Here is a 14,981-nt window from a genome sequence, read left to right as displayed (position 1 = left end):
TCCATAAAATCTTTAAAAATGCGGATAATAGGATTATTTTAGATTACAAAAACACTACATTATAATTCAATGTTTTACTCGAGTGTAAAGATAAGACATTTTTTAAAGATCTTTGGACCCTTTTTCTAAATATACATTTAAATTGATAAAATTTCATTGAAATATGCACAGAAAAAGAAAAACACATTTCTAGTCAATAATACCTGTAAGCATAGATTTTTAGACTTTAATTATATGTATATAATATATATATATATCTATAAATAGAATATATTATGTACATAGATATATGTAAATATGTATCATAATAATTTAATTATATATAAAGCTATGTAGATTATGTGCTACAACTTGAGGTTTGTGTTCGAGAGGTACCAGTACATGGCTCGTTGGTCTAGGGGTATGATTCTCGCTTCGGGTGCGAGAGGTCCCGGGTTCAAATCCCGGACGAGCCCAAGTTTCGATATTTTTGCTGCATCCATTATTTAATGTTTTATTCTTTTATATTAAATAATTCGACAATAATGTTATTACGATGCATACAAATCTCATGTATACGAATATGTTTTAAAAAATTACCTTTTTTTTTTTTAAATTTGTAGTACAGGCCGCAGTTGGGAAGATATGCTACAGTTGTTTTGAAGCACATGCAACAACATGTCGTGGAATCCTTCGAATAAGCATACAGAGCGTGAGAGGCAAGTCAATAATAGCATTACAAGAAGTACATGTTCAAATATGAATATATAAACATGTATATATATACATTTTTTAAATATAATATAAATTTCATATTCACATTTTCCTTTTTATAGCTTGTAAAATGTGCTACGTATCATGTTAACCTATAATGTCAATTTGCATGACATTTATGTCAAAATTGGATAAGAATTAAAGAAGTTCAGATATTTTCTTCATAAAAAACTCTGCGCCAAATAAAGAATAATACTAATTGTTTTTAATATTTTACATTTGTTAATATAAATTTTCACACATATGAATTTGCCATATGTCATCGTGATTGACATGTCACCTTTTACAGATGGGTGTGCATTTATCCAATATATTTGAACAATAAAAGGAGTTTGAAGGATGGACGAAAGTTGACCAAGGACAAATGTGTGGAGAACCCAACGCATCAGGAGATACGGGATGTGTTAGTAGCGGCAGGCTTTAATGTAGGCGTCGAGAATAAGCTACATCCGAAAGAACGTAGCAAGGAACCTGTGTATCGCGGCCGTATTCGCATACAATTGAAAAACGACGATGGTACACCGATGCGACCCGAGTTTCCCACTAGAGATTCCCTCTTGGCATATGTCGGAACCACAATTCCAAAGTTAAAGACTCGTCAGGGTAAACAAAGTTCTAGCGAGCAAGCATCGCAGCCATCCGCATCAACGTCGAAGAAAGGAAAAGGCAAGGGAAGGAGGTAAAGAAGAAGATGTGGACTCACTTGTTAAATGTGAATATTTCTTTCATTATATGATACATTTGTCATTAATTGGTTGTTGTATGAATGCAATATAATAGTATTAAGAAATTTGAGGTTTTAGACAAGTTAAAAGACAATGCATTTAATTTATATTCAATATGATTTATTGTTTTCATTTTTCTCTGCTTTAGAGATGTTATTTACATTATTAGATTGCTCATTATTGGAATATACAGTTTTGTCAGTTGAAACTTCATCTTTCTGCTCAACATTTGCATTATTCGTGCAATAAGAGTTTGGATTAGGCGCAGTAATTAGCGGATCTAATATACCATGTACATATTGTATATATTTTGGTTGGACAACATATTCCTCAGTTAAAGGATGAAGTACTTTAATCAAGGGATTATGATAAGAAGTATATGGGATGTTAAAGCGTTGATATTGTATCGGTTGATACACTGCATTTGTATCAAAGAAATATGGTATTATAGAATGATACATCGGTTTAGATAATCTGGGAATGTTTGCAGCAACATTTTGATCAACAGGTTTATCCTGAAAAAGATAAATTTTGATATGTAATTTTGATTTGTTTTGTTACAAACCAAGGCAATTGTATTTAACAATTTTAATATATCAAATAATTATTTGTTAGTTGCATCAATATACAGAGTATCGTAACACAATATATCAATATATAAAATATTACAATTTGATGTGTCAATATTCAGAATGTGAAATGATTCTGGAACTTAATTTTAATGACACATTTTTCGATAATTTTTCAATTTTATTAAAAAAAATTCAAAAATTTGCAAAATTTTCAAAAATTCCTAAAAAAATCTATCTTAATATTAATTTTCTTGTTGTGGAATATATTATATATTTTCTAATGAAACTAAACAATCATTTATTATATTATTATGAAACTTACAGTATTATTTTCTGTAGCAGATAAGTCTTTAGAAGCAGTAGAACTATCATCATTTTCACGTGATTGACTGATTAAAACTGGATTTCTATCCTGTAATGATTCAAAAGATATACTTAAAAGAGATATGCTTAATTAAATTATTATTATTTATATATTAATTATATATATTATATAGTTATATTTTATGTTGTTTATTTCAACTTAAAATAATTTATTCAGAATGAGCATTTACCGAAATTTGTTTATACGGAATTGTAAATTATTCTATTAGACGTTACTTACATTAGAACTTCTGCCATAATGTACAGGACGATGATGACCAGGTGACCAACGATGATGGTTAAATAAATTGTACAAAAGTTGTCCCGGAAGACCATCCGTTCTATGCAAAGTACGATGGTGAGGCCCCTGTCTGTAAGGATGATGGATTATCGAACCCACCAATGGATTTGCTGCGCCGTACATGTTCGCTGAATAGCTGAGAGCTGGATTTATCATTCCGACGATCGGGATTTCTACGTCCGATATAGCTGGAGATGATCCGGTCTCTGGTACCATATGCAATGGAGAGTCACATGTATTCCAAAAAATCGGACTATTTAACGATATTTCATCGTAAAATTCGTTTTCGGGTTTATTCGTCCCGTCGAGGACGCCCAAAAATGAATTTGTCGCAGAATCGGCGTTATCGTAAGCTGCATTGAACGCTTTGATAAAATGGGAGTGACCAGTCGCTGGTCCTTCATTGATAAAATACTGTGCCACTTTGTCGGCATCTCCTACAAGGCAATTCGCTGGTTTTTACTTTAAATATTGGAGACCGATTCAAATATATAGAAGACGTTTCGATTCTCGTAGTCTTAATCAAATGTCTCTTATACAACATTTTGTGTTCCTCCCGTATTTGGGAGGAACACAAAATAGTTTTACTAATTAGTTAATTTTTTATATAAATAAAAAATTACTTATACAAATTTTATAATATACTTATATATTATAAAATTGCATCCTACTACTTTCAGATAGGAACAACGTTTCCAAAATTAATTTAGATTGTTTCGTCTTTTTATATTTTTGAATATTTTATGGCAGTACAGTATTCGATATAATTGAGATGCGAAGTGAGAGCATATACGTGGCACGTTTCTCTGAAGGTTTACAATTCGGTAAATATAGAAGATTGAAATGCTTTACACAGTTACTGTCTTACCCATTCTGAGACGATGTCTGGATTTTAAGATGGAACGCACGCCTCGCTCCTCATCCGTGGAATCCTCGGAAAGTATATTCAGATCGATAGCTTCAATTTCTCTCTGTATGCGCTGTATACATTCGGTTCCTAAAATTATATATCGTTGAATGAAAATGTAAGATGTGTACGATATTATTTTCTTGGAAATTATTTTAGCACAGTTCATCTTTTGTAAAATATTAGGAATTTGTGATAATACCTTTGTCATTATCGTCAGATAAATTACATTCACAGCGATCGTCTGCAAATACTGCAGAAGCGTTACATTGTTTACATAGCAAGTCGCAAGATTCAGCATCGTTTATGTTCAACAGGGTGCTGTGAACTATCGCTACAAAACATTGATTATTTCATTAAAATATACTACTAGATATATAAATTATTAATAATTACAGATATATTTAAAATATTTTAAGCAGAATATAAAGAGCATTTATATGATATATGTCTTATTTAAAAACTTTGAATTATTCTCAAGAGAATTCCTTCCTTCTTTTATTATTATATTATATACTTAGGATAATTTTAGTGAAAAGGAATTTTGGATTGAATAATAGAATTAATTAAAAAGATATTTTTATATATACGAACCAACATAGTATAGAGTAATAATTAACCACAGAATTCGATGTTGAACAACCATATCGTTTAATAAATACGTGACAGAAGTAAAAAATTTAAAATCGGATATAAATCGTGTTCGTGATCCTGCACTGCACTGCCATAAGAGACACAACTGGATCTTTATTTATAATAGTTGACATTGCACAATTTGTTTGATTGTTTTTCAAACTGCTTCTTCGACATCATTAATGCAATTTCGCGTTTTAATTTACCAAGTGCAAACCCGCTTGCATAATGTCTATGTGTCCGTGACATTTTGAGTCACAATTATATTCAGGGAACGATTGCAATAATATATGTCTGTCTTTGATTTGCGCGCTTAAAGTTTGCATTCGCGTATTGCACTTTCATAAATTTCGTCGAATTTATTCCAAGGAGAATAAAATTGCGCAACATATATAATACCTTATGTACGTAAATGATAATTTCGAATTGTAAAGACGCGTATATAACAGATTTATGCATCTTGGCGAGTGAACAATAATGCTAAACAATTTTGACAGTCAATATTTTGTGTAAAATTAAATATTTAAAGAGATATTTCTTTTTATCGCGACATTGCTTCTCTCGAATTTAATATTTTTGATTAATATTGTATGATATAAAAAAAAACCTTCGCCGTGACAATGCTTTCACGCATTGCCGTGACCAGGATTCGAACCTGGGTTACTACGGCCACAACGTAGGGTCCTAACCACTAGACGATCACGGCTACCGAAGGTCGTGTAAACGAATCGGATTTTTAATAATAACACTATCACGACATATATCGAGTCTCCGAACATGTGCGTGCGCAATTGTGAGAGATAATCGCGTATATAAATCAGATGAAAAGAAGAAATATCTCTTCCAATATACAGCAGATAGTTTATTGGAAATTTTATAGGAAAATTATTATTTGCGCACAAATTTTCTAATTTTCGAAACGAAACGAGAGATATACATTCGGATATCGCACGCTATAGTATATTGCGATGACTCGTGTAAATTTTCATGCAGATAGGATCACATTCGAGCAATCATCGCGTATGGGAAATATATATTTCATCTAGAATTTCAGATTTGATTACGCGGAAGCGAAATTTTAGTTGGTGGGCTCACAAAAAGTGGCTCCGCTATTCTACCAAGAAACATATATATAGATTTGCTCCTATTTAATTTGCATTTGTAAATGGAAGATATATATCCGTTTGAATAAAAAAAAAGGAAAGCTATATTATAGCGGAGTTCTCGCTATCCTTTTCTAAATAAGCGTAAATAGTGCAGAAACGTTTGCACCTTCTATTGCTGAGAGATGGAAAGAGAAAGACATATAGTACGTAGTAGGCTAGTAGGTATCGCTATCTCTCTCACTGTTATGCTCTGCGTCCATGATGATTGTCGGTCAGTCATTGCGTCCAACTTCATGGTGCATATATCAATCGCGTTCAGTTCAGGCTCGTAGCGATTTACTTTGACGGTTAGAAAATATCTTCAAGAGGAGATATTCTTTATCAGTAATCTTTCATCATCCAAATTTTCGCAGACATCACAGTGGGAAGGAGTCACTATCATGCTGTAAGTTTAATTAATTATTTAATGCGATTAATGGGTTAGGGTTAGGTTTTACGGTAATATGGTTTCATTCTTGTGAATGTATGTGTGTGTGTGTGTGTGTTATGAATATTGAATATATTAAATATTTCGTTTTTTAATTACTGAAATAGGTTATATTTTAATCTATAATATTTGTTTCCCTTCATTTATTCTCTACTTATTACAAAAACTATATTTTATTGTTTTTTATATATATATTGTGTAATATATATCACATTCACATTGCATACACATGGAGAAGCGATATATATGAAAATTCAGTTATCAATGTGTAAATTGTATTATATACAGCTTTCAAACAGGGTCAAAATCATATGCATCAGAAGAGCAGTGTAATTTGAGCGCTGCAAACCATATTGCCTTTATAATTGAAAGCATTAAATTTTGAAAATTTTATTAAAGATATATAGGGAGTTCCATTTTAATACATATTTGGCTTAAATTTATCATATTTAAAAGTTAAATAATTCACACACAGTATATCTAACAATAAGTATTAGAAATTCTATTATATATTTGCCATAAAAATGTATTAAAAGAGAGTGTGAAATATTTTGAGAAATATTTTTAAAATAGTTTCTATCTCAATAATAATCGATGTATTAGTAATTAAATGTAAAATGATTTAATAATGTGTGTCATCGGTTCTTTTATATGGAAGTAAATTTGTTGAGCGGTTAAAAATATAATTCGATTATTCTGGTACTGATTATAGTACACAAGTGTGTCAGCGCGGTACCTCTTTTATAAATGGTACATGAGAATTTAAACGACACGTTCCTGGAACGTCGCGTAGGCGTCTAACAATAAGAGCCGCGTAAAACCACTTGCTTCGTCATGCTTTCCCGATCACGAGAGTCTCCGGGAGAGCCTACCCCAACTAACAATAAGCTGATAACAGGGTCTGATGTCGTCTTGCCTCTCTTTCCTGTTCTCGTTATTCTCGTTCCGAGTACGTGCATACACGCCTATCGCAGGATCGCTAGAGAAAATCACAAACACGCGGCCGAAAATATTTCGTTTGAAGGATCCCGAAGATCATTCTATAGTATTGATGGTATCGAGTGCGGATATGTCGATCACATCTCGAAAAAGATTCGAATAAATAATATATATGACACGATCCAGGAAAGAAGAGAGAAATCTGATGGCTATACAGAGTGTTTTAGAGTTATTGGAGAAGTCCTTATATAATTTTATTTCCTGAATGAAAATCTCGAAAGAATTCTTATTTAACGCATTCTTTCAACTTTCTTTAAAATATAACATAAATATATATCTTTATAATTAAGTTTTCAATTTTATATATCTATTAAATTCGTTCAAAATTAAAAATTGAAAAAAATTACTCTCTTTTTTCTATCTCTTTTTTTAAATTTAGATCATTTAAAATTTTCGAATTTCAATCATTAATTATTCAAAGACTATATTTTTTATGCTTTGACATGTTCTTTAAAGAAAAATTAATTCTAAATAAGTCAAAGTTTGTAATCTAATGGTTTCGAGACATTCTGTATAATTAGTCATCATTATCATTGCGCGTTTCGTGTTTTATCGCGCTCTTCTCGAAATCTTTAAGCATTTTGTCGATCCGTTTCGTACAATCGGCAGAATATTTGTGATCAATATCGTATACCTTAAAAATAAAGAGACGCAATTGAATTTACGCGAATTTCTGGGAGAAGACAGAAATTGCAGAGTCTAAGAACAGCGCTTATACCTTTTTAGTGAAATCAGTTTTTAATCTTTTGTCTTGGAATATCATTTTTTCGCCAGTTCTCAAGTTATCGAAAACTTTTACTCGCAATGGTCCGAATTTCTTTTGGAATTTTTGCACAACTCCTGCGCATTCCTCCTCTAATTTTTGTATATCGGCGTGAATCTTCCTTTCATCCATGCCCAATTGGTCCACTTTTTTGTTAAACTTTTTTATGTCGTTATACGTATTCTGATAGTCCTTCCGCATTTTCGTTCGTAATTCTTCGACAAGCTAAATATTACGCGATAAAAAAATTAACTTTGTGACAGATTCAATACTTGTTACTTTTACAAATATGTAATAATTAAAATAATTTAAAATTTTTTAATAATTTAAAAATTTTATCCTTACTGACGTACAGATTCTGTAAAAAATGAAATTCATCACCTTTTCAATTCCAGTTTTGACTACATTTCTGAGTGCATCCGACACGTTCGCATACTTATTGAATGTCTCGTCAACTCGTGTCTGATTAGTTTTAATCCATGTATCGATTTTAGCGTTGACCTTGTCGTCATCATAGTCCATCAAGAACGTATCCTCGTTCGTAACATTATCCTGTACTCTTGCCAACACTTCGGAACTCCAGTGCAAAACACGATCTTTCTCCTCCAGGAGACCTTGCCATGTTTCAGGCATTCTACCCATAGTTTGACCCATTTTGCCAAACTGTATCTTGTCAAACTTCTCTTTCAGAGAAAATAGAAATTATTAAATAAAATTGTATCAGATACATATCCATATACTAAAATGATTAGAATATCTCATCGTGTGTCTTTAGTATATAATCTACAATGAAATCTTGAGAAATCTGCGAGAATAATCGAGTTTAATTACATTAAATCTCTAACCTGATTCTTTTATAAATTTTCTTTCTTTAATGGGTTTATTAAATTTCCTGAGATCTTCGCGATTGAAAAATAACGTTTTCTATACGAGAAAATTATTCGAAGATCTTTATATCGCCAAACTGAAAATTTTGGGAACTAGAAATATTTACTATTACAATCTAATTGGAAAAACTATCTGATGTTTGTCTCTTTACATCAAATAATACTGCGCTCTTTTGTTCGTCATGTCCAACATAATTAATGAAATTTAACGCAGCAATATATAATCAAACTATCTAATTATGACAACAATCTGAATATATCTGATGAATCGATTGTTTTTAATTATTCCGTCACATTTCTAAATAATATCATGATAGTGACTCAAAATATATATATTAGCATCTCTTTATAATTTTTAGAAAAGGATAATTTCGCACTCTTGCATATATAATTTTATTTTGCATGCAACAAGTTTCAAATAATTTCTAAATTTTTTTCGATATTGCTCTCTCGCTAATATTATCGCGCGCTCCAAAATTAGAAACAAGAAGATTGCATTAATAAGAGAGAATTAGATATCTTTCTCTGTCGATCCCATCAATTGTCACAATCGAACAAGGAAAGCGTACATTTGACTCTATATTATCCTCTCTTGTCTATGGCCATCTTCTCGTTTTCAATAAGAGCGCGCTATCTGTATAAATCTTCTAGTCTATGGTCATTGTAGCCACTTGCCAATCTTGCCACTTGCCACTTTGTACGGTGGCGCCGCGCGACGACAGTTTCTAACGCTAACATCACCGTCAAACGTATTCGCGCCGCTATTGATAAATTCTTCCGGTATACGCGGTAAATGCGTATTATACGCGCGTTCGCTCGAAGGCGGTGAAATTACGCGGAAAATGAGAGCCGGCGTCTTTCATAGCTATTTGAATACGAACGTCGAGTTGATTTCGCGAACGCGAGGACGAGGACGAGGACGAGAAAGGGGAGAACGCGCGCGCGGGAGCGAGGTCAGAGCTTGCGCCATTTTGCTTTTTGCGTCAGACTCTGGTGGAAAAAAAGAAACTGGGACGGATGTCCGCCTGTCGCGGAAAGCGGGATGCGGGATTGAATCGCACTCGCGCGTCGGCGGTGTCAATTCAAAGCGACGTAATCTCCGCTCAGCGCGGCCAATAATCGGTTTATTGATTTTGATTCGTGCCTCGCTGCGAAGGCCTATGCACGCGTAAACGTTCGTAGAGATGCGTCGAGAGCGAAGAGAGAAAGAGAGAAAGAGAGAGAGAGAGAGAGAAAAACTCCGACTCCGCGGAGGCCTAACCTCACCGGAGAGGAAACCAGTCGACTGATTCCTCTACTCTTCGACAGAATTTTCGTTTATGATGTAAAACAAAGGTAACGAACAAGTTTTTATCACGAATAAAGTTTTTCGAATTATTCGAGATGATAAAGAGTTTACAATTAAAATCTCTCTTTTTATCTACTAGAATGTTGTCGACAGATATATTAACGATTATAATTTATTACACGAATTCTTTTTTGGAGATGGCTTACTGTCATCTCGTAATCGAAATACTTTAATTTTCGTTTTTATTCATCAGTTTAATATGCATACTGCTATCAAAATGATTTGCATATAACTTTATGATGTCAGTTTAAAGAAAATACATTCTCGTCACTATAAGTCAGTTTTGCAATACAGCTTTATTTATTTTTACACTCTCAAAATAATTTCAGTTACATACCACACGATCAATACACTTTTTCATTTCAATTTAACTAATTATTTTTTCCTTCAAATCCTTGTCTATTGAAAGAACAGATATTTATATAGTTTGTGATTCAGAGGTACTAATAGAATTAACGTATTGCAAGACTTATTCAACGATCTACATACTTAAACATTTCTATTAGCAGAACATTAAAATTCAGAAATATGTATTAAAATGGATATAAACATATTCTCGAAATACTTTAGAGTCAGCGTATAAACGCTATTGTTTAAATAAACATAAGTATAGTTACGTGGGTCCGCGGTTCTCACGATATACTCTTTTATAGACTCGATAAATTATTTCTCGCTGGAATCCTTTTCTTCGGAAATGTTCGTAAAACAGCTTGCCCAACTTTTAATACGGTTACACGGCCGAGGGAGTTGGCACCACAACGTCAGTACAGTTAAGAGTTAATCCTCGCAACGTTCGGCTCCCGGGGGACCGTCGCGGGCCAGGGGGCCGTAAACGAGGGAGGGACGGGACATCTTTATGCCCGATGATGATGGGAATTTGCTTTTCATGGAATTACAAAGTAATCCCCTCGCACGCGTTCCTGCGCATTAAAACTGTCGCGCGCAAAGCGAAAGTTTCGTCGCGGTAACTAGTTGACGCTTTTAACGATCCCGGCGACGTTTATTCGCACACGTTCACGTAAAATGCCGCATATACATATACGAGGTGAACCTCGCACTCTTCCCCCCTTTTCTCTCCTCTTTTCCATGGCTCTCGTACACATGTATGTATATATACATATATATATATATATATATAAGTATAACGCGGCGCGCTCGGCTTTATGGTACCGTTCGAGCGACAAATTGAACTAAAAATAACCGCTTTGCGCGCCGATGCCACCTGACTATTCGTGCGTGCGCGAAGGTGGCCTCGCGCCGAGTACGGAATATACACTTCACCTGGTTGCTCCTTTGAGGCCGGCGCCGCGCCGGGGAAATCGCCTTGCGAATTATGTATCCACATGTATCCATGTGCGCGCGGCTTTTTACATAGAGCCTGTGTGACCTACCTACCTTTCTCGCCCACGTTAAATACACTCTGTATAGGTTGCACGGATCATCTATGGGGCTCGCTTCAATGCTAGACGAGCTGTGCGAAATGAATGTCGATATTAATGCAGTCGGTTGCATTTTAACTCTTTAATAATTTTTCATTATTATTATTATTATATAATATTTTTATATCATTAATATTATGACTCGTTCTGTAACTAGACGAGCTTGTGTTAAAACTGCGCGAAATGAATGTGGATATTAATATAAATTGCATTTTAATTCTTTTTAATAATTTTTCATTATTATTATTATATATTTTTATATCATCAATATTATGATTTCTCTCCTAAAGAGACGCGATTTCGATATCTGTTACGACGTATCGGTGTCATTTTTAATTTTTCGCGAGACATCGCAATAAAACATTGATTGCGTTTCCACTAATCATCTCGCTGGTGAATCTTGACACGTTGACAAAATATCGTTCGCATATATATACGTGCCTGTATCTCTCTTCGTACAAGTGCACGTACATATATGCGCAGCCTCGAAACTGTTCGATATTTTTACGGACGAGTATAAGCCACACGGATACATATATACAGACGAACGAAACTCATCCATCCGACCAGTGGGTTCGACAGTGAATACACGGACAACTTGGCTGAGGGCGATCGGATTCTTCCGCGCGATAGATCAAAACCCGGATCTCGCCGAATCGACACGTCTAAGTCCACGGGCCAGCTGACACAAAAAGGGGGGTACCGCTTCCGGTTTTGTCAGTCAGAAAGAATTAACATGCATGTGTGTGCTAGCTCGCGTATCAAAGGGGCTGATCGTAATGTCCTCTGCGCATAACTAAAAAAAAGTAGTTATAGTTTTGGGAACACACAGGGGGGAGCGTAATAAATTACAATTATTTATTCGTTACTTTATCTCGTATATGCTTATACATTAAATATGATATCATATATTTTTTCGCGCATTTTTTAAAGTGAAAATTATAGCTAACTTTTAGGATTATTTTTGTAAAAATAGAAAATTCTCGCATTTCGAGTTGTTGTCAATTACACATTACACAATATTTCGCAATTTTTGTTGTTGTCAATTTCACAGGTTTTTTGTTGTCAATTCTTCTGCGAAATGCAAATTTTATATCTATCTACGAATGATTGCATATACTAAATCGCAAAAATATTAAATATGCGAATAAAATGTGATAATTGTACGATACAATTTCTGCAAACTGAATAATCACGATCATCTTACATGCAGAGCAACTATTATATAACTCTTCTTTTAGAATTCCATTCTGCAATTTGTCTACTTCTTGTACTTTCTTTCAAGCATTTTATCTATTGATTAAATAAAGCACTTTGTACAAAAAAATTTATTTCACGGAAAAAAATATTCCAAAATATTTATGACAGTAAAAATTCATACTTTATTAACTTTATCCAAAAAGAAAGGATAAATTCTATCCAATTAGCATAAGATTTAAACACTTTAAAAAATCTACAATCTTTGTCGGTTTTTGATAATTTGTTTCTTTACCCTTTATATTAATAATAATGAATTAATAAAATCCGTACACTGATTTCTCGCGTTTACTTCAGGTAGCGTATTATTTTGTCAGCACTTTACTTAATTAAGGCGAAACTCGACTGATCTCTCAATTACGATTAAGAAGCTATTCCGGATTGCTTTGGAATCTAGTTTCTCTAATTGAGTCGGTCACCGCGCGCGGATGACCCGAGCGAAATTACACAAATCTGTATAGCGACCGGGCAAACACTTTTAACTTTTAAACGTGGCGTGTCGACGTGTCTTGATTCAATTACCCGTCGAAATCCCTTGTCGTCGGGTATTAAAGCCAGGTCTAATCCCGGGGATATGGGGGACACGCGAGACAAAAACGGTCCTCGACGCTAAGCTTCACTCTCTTTGGGGTAACGGTAATCGATGAAAAAAGCTAAAACGGTAACAATGGCGCATCTCACCGTGCTGCACTTGGTAGCAGGTAAAGGTCGGAGCGACGGCGCATTCAGGATTTTTTATAGGCGAAGAAAAGGGGTGACAAAAGGGGGGTTATAAAATATTTTCCAAGAAACGTTACTCCAAGATTTTTTATTTGTATATTAAGACGTTGCAAGATAAGGTTAAAGGATTATCACGTGGCATAATCATTTTTCAAATGATGTAATAATTTATTTATTTATTTATAAAATTGTGCAAACTTATTTTTCGAGCATACATTTTTAGAGCAAAGTCTTTACTCCCGAAATCAAAGATTCGATTATATTCTTGCATTTTGTTATTCAAGTTTTCCTCTTTTTGAATACATTTTGCATATAAGAAAAATTCCTTACATACGTATAATATTATGCATTGTGCAGGACAGACGAGATGGGAGTAAAACATAGAGTTCCGCCGTATCTTAAGGTCGTTTGAGAATCTCAGAAGTTAAGGAATGGGGAAATTTAGAGAGACGGGGATGGATTCTGGACACGCGAGACAAATATTTTCAGAGACATCATCTTGAAAGCATAATATCAACCGTACTGTATCACTTCAATCCGTTTTCTACGACAGAGATATCCACTTCCGTCTCCTTTCTTTTCTTAAATTTGCTTACTATGCAAATATACTTGTTAAAATTTCGTTCATCCACGACAGATCTCTTATTCAGATAAAAATACGAAAATTGCCACTGAATTCTCTCTTTTTCTTTCGCTCTCTCCCCCTCTCTGTCTCTCTACTTTCTAACTTCGATAGAAAAAGAATAAATAAAAAGAGGACGATAGGAAGCGCGGGCAATCGTGGTTATTTTCGCTCAGTCGATCCGATACGTGGAAGCCATTGTTCGCGCGATCCTAGTTTGGCAGTGATCCTCGGTGTCAGCCAGTCTAATAAAAGCCAGGTCGAGCTTGCGAATGAGTATCGGGCCCGATCGTGATTCATTCTCGTTGCTGCAGCAGCTCCGGCATGGAAAAACCATCGCCACTGTCTGCGTATATGTGTGCGTACATGTATGTGTGCGTGTGTATGTGTGTACCGCTCTTTCGAGTGAGATAAAACTTTTCCTTTTTTTTTTAATGGTAGTTCAAGGATTGCGAGGGAATAAGCGACTCGCGGATAAATGCAGAGGACAATAGTTATCAATAGCACTCGCGGCTACTTGCGCTTCCCATAGGGAGGCTCTCCGTATAGACGTTCATCTGATGGCGAACTGCCAAGCAGACACAATCCATACTATAAATACTACTGCTCATCCCATCCTGGCGCACCGGTTACGTTCCGTTTCGCATGACTTCTCTCCTTTTGCGACTTTTTGCTCGCAAAGTCGTTCCGCGCTTTTTTAACATGGTCAAAACATGGTCCTGACGACCGTCTTCAACACGGCGTGTTAAACGTTTGATTCACTCTCGACACCCCTTCGTTTTACATCAAGCAAATAAAAAGAAAGTTTCGCGTGTCACAACTGATTTGTGCCTCGTCCAGTTGAGATTCTGACAGACTGGGTATATTAACGAAAACAAATTGTAACATGTAGAAATTTAATTAGTAGGCAAAATGTACGATAGAACCTTTCATTCAAAATGAAATAAAAACAGCAAAAGAAATATTATTAGCAAATACACGTCCAATAAATTGTTTAAATGACATTTATTTTGCTCAGTTAGATAGATTAGGGGAAAATTCATTTTATATAAATTTATTTAGTACGAGAAAGAAGGAAAAGAAGAGAAAAAAATGCTTA

At 34.4% G+C, this 14,981-nt stretch overlaps 4 protein-coding genes and 2 non-coding genes across 6 annotated transcripts in view; 3 read left to right on the top strand and 3 right to left on the bottom strand.

Annotated features, from left to right (window-relative positions):
• Nucleotides 1-383: 383 nt before the first annotated feature.
• Nucleotides 384-455, top strand: Trnap-cgg (transfer RNA proline (anticodon CGG)). Its single transcript has one exon. It is a non-coding gene; the product is annotated as a tRNA-Pro (tRNA).
• A 25-nt stretch (nucleotides 456-480) lies between these two features.
• Nucleotides 481-4,067, top strand: Srp19 (signal recognition particle 19). The gene is made up of 3 exons (XM_083051920.1): nucleotides 481-698; nucleotides 1,043-1,465; nucleotides 2,681-4,067. Exons 1-2 carry the CDS (start codon nucleotides 658-660, stop codon nucleotides 1,434-1,436), a joined length of 435 nt encoding a protein of 144 aa, XP_082908046.1. The 5' UTR covers nucleotides 481-657; the 3' UTR covers nucleotides 1,437-1,465; nucleotides 2,681-4,067.
• LOC145943937 (uncharacterized) lies at nucleotides 1,589-4,331 on the bottom strand. Its single transcript, XM_083051856.1, has 6 exons — nucleotides 4,216-4,331; nucleotides 3,824-3,955; nucleotides 3,583-3,711; nucleotides 2,655-3,151; nucleotides 2,373-2,462; nucleotides 1,589-1,993 (listed from the first exon to the last, which is right to left on the bottom strand). The coding sequence occupies exons 1-6, from the start codon at nucleotides 4,265-4,267 to the stop codon at nucleotides 1,589-1,591; spliced, it is 1,305 nt and encodes a 434-aa protein (XP_082907982.1). The 5' UTR covers nucleotides 4,268-4,331.
• A 557-nt stretch (nucleotides 4,332-4,888) lies between these two features.
• On the bottom strand, nucleotides 4,889-4,960 carry Trnah-gug (transfer RNA histidin (anticodon GUG)). The gene has a single exon. It is a non-coding gene; the product is annotated as a tRNA-His (tRNA).
• Nucleotides 4,961-5,788: 828 nt separating this feature from the next.
• The window catches only part of Mub (poly(rC)-binding protein mub), a 124,528-nt gene continuing 115,335 nt past the window's right edge, over nucleotides 5,789-14,981 (top strand). Inside the window, exon 1 of the mRNA XM_083051911.1 lies at nucleotides 5,789-5,805. The gene's annotated coding sequence lies outside the window, so the exon portion shown is untranslated. The remainder of the gene's footprint in view (nucleotides 5,806-14,981) is intronic.
• On the bottom strand, nucleotides 7,364-9,841 carry LOC145943985 (uncharacterized). Its single transcript, XM_083051918.1, has 4 exons — nucleotides 9,066-9,841; nucleotides 7,991-8,292; nucleotides 7,565-7,834; nucleotides 7,364-7,480 (listed from the first exon to the last, which is right to left on the bottom strand). Exons 2-4 carry the CDS (start codon nucleotides 8,261-8,263, stop codon nucleotides 7,364-7,366), a joined length of 660 nt encoding a protein of 219 aa, XP_082908044.1. The 5' UTR covers nucleotides 8,264-8,292; nucleotides 9,066-9,841.

Source organism: Prenolepis imparis, unplaced genomic scaffold (genome assembly GCF_030444845.1).
Source record: "Prenolepis imparis isolate NDT839.2.m4 unplaced genomic scaffold, iyPreImpa1.0 SCAF_12, whole genome shotgun sequence".
Taxonomy (NCBI): Eukaryota; Metazoa; Arthropoda; class Insecta; order Hymenoptera; family Formicidae; genus Prenolepis; species Prenolepis imparis.
This window is presented reverse-complemented; position numbering and strand designations above follow the sequence as displayed.

Coding starts and splice junctions, on each gene's coding strand:
- Srp19 (XM_083051920.1), top strand. CDS start 658: ATGTCGTGGAATCCTTCGAATAAGCATACAGAGCGTGAGAG. Junction 699..1,042: donor AAGCATACAGAGCGTGAGAG/GCAAGTCAATAA, acceptor CACCTTTTACAG/ATGGGTGTGCATTTATCCAA.
- LOC145943937 (XM_083051856.1), bottom strand. CDS start 4,267: ATGGTTGTTCAACATCGAATTCTGTGGTTAATTATTACTCTATACTAT. Junction 3,956..4,215: donor TATTACTCTATACTATGTTG/GTTCGTATATAT, acceptor AATGTTTTGTAG/CGATAGTTCACAGCACCCTG. Junction 3,712..3,823: donor ATCTGACGATAATGACAAAG/GTATTATCACAA, acceptor ATATAATTTTAG/GAACCGAATGTATACAGCGC.
- LOC145943985 (XM_083051918.1), bottom strand. CDS start 8,263: ATGGGTCAAACTATGGGTAGAATGCCTGAAACATGGCAAGGTCTCCTG. Junction 7,835..7,990: donor TCAAAACTGGAATTGAAAAG/GTGATGAATTTC, acceptor CGTAATATTTAG/CTTGTCGAAGAATTACGAAC. Junction 7,481..7,564: donor AAACTGATTTCACTAAAAAG/GTATAAGCGCTG, acceptor TTTATTTTTAAG/GTATACGATATTGATCACAA.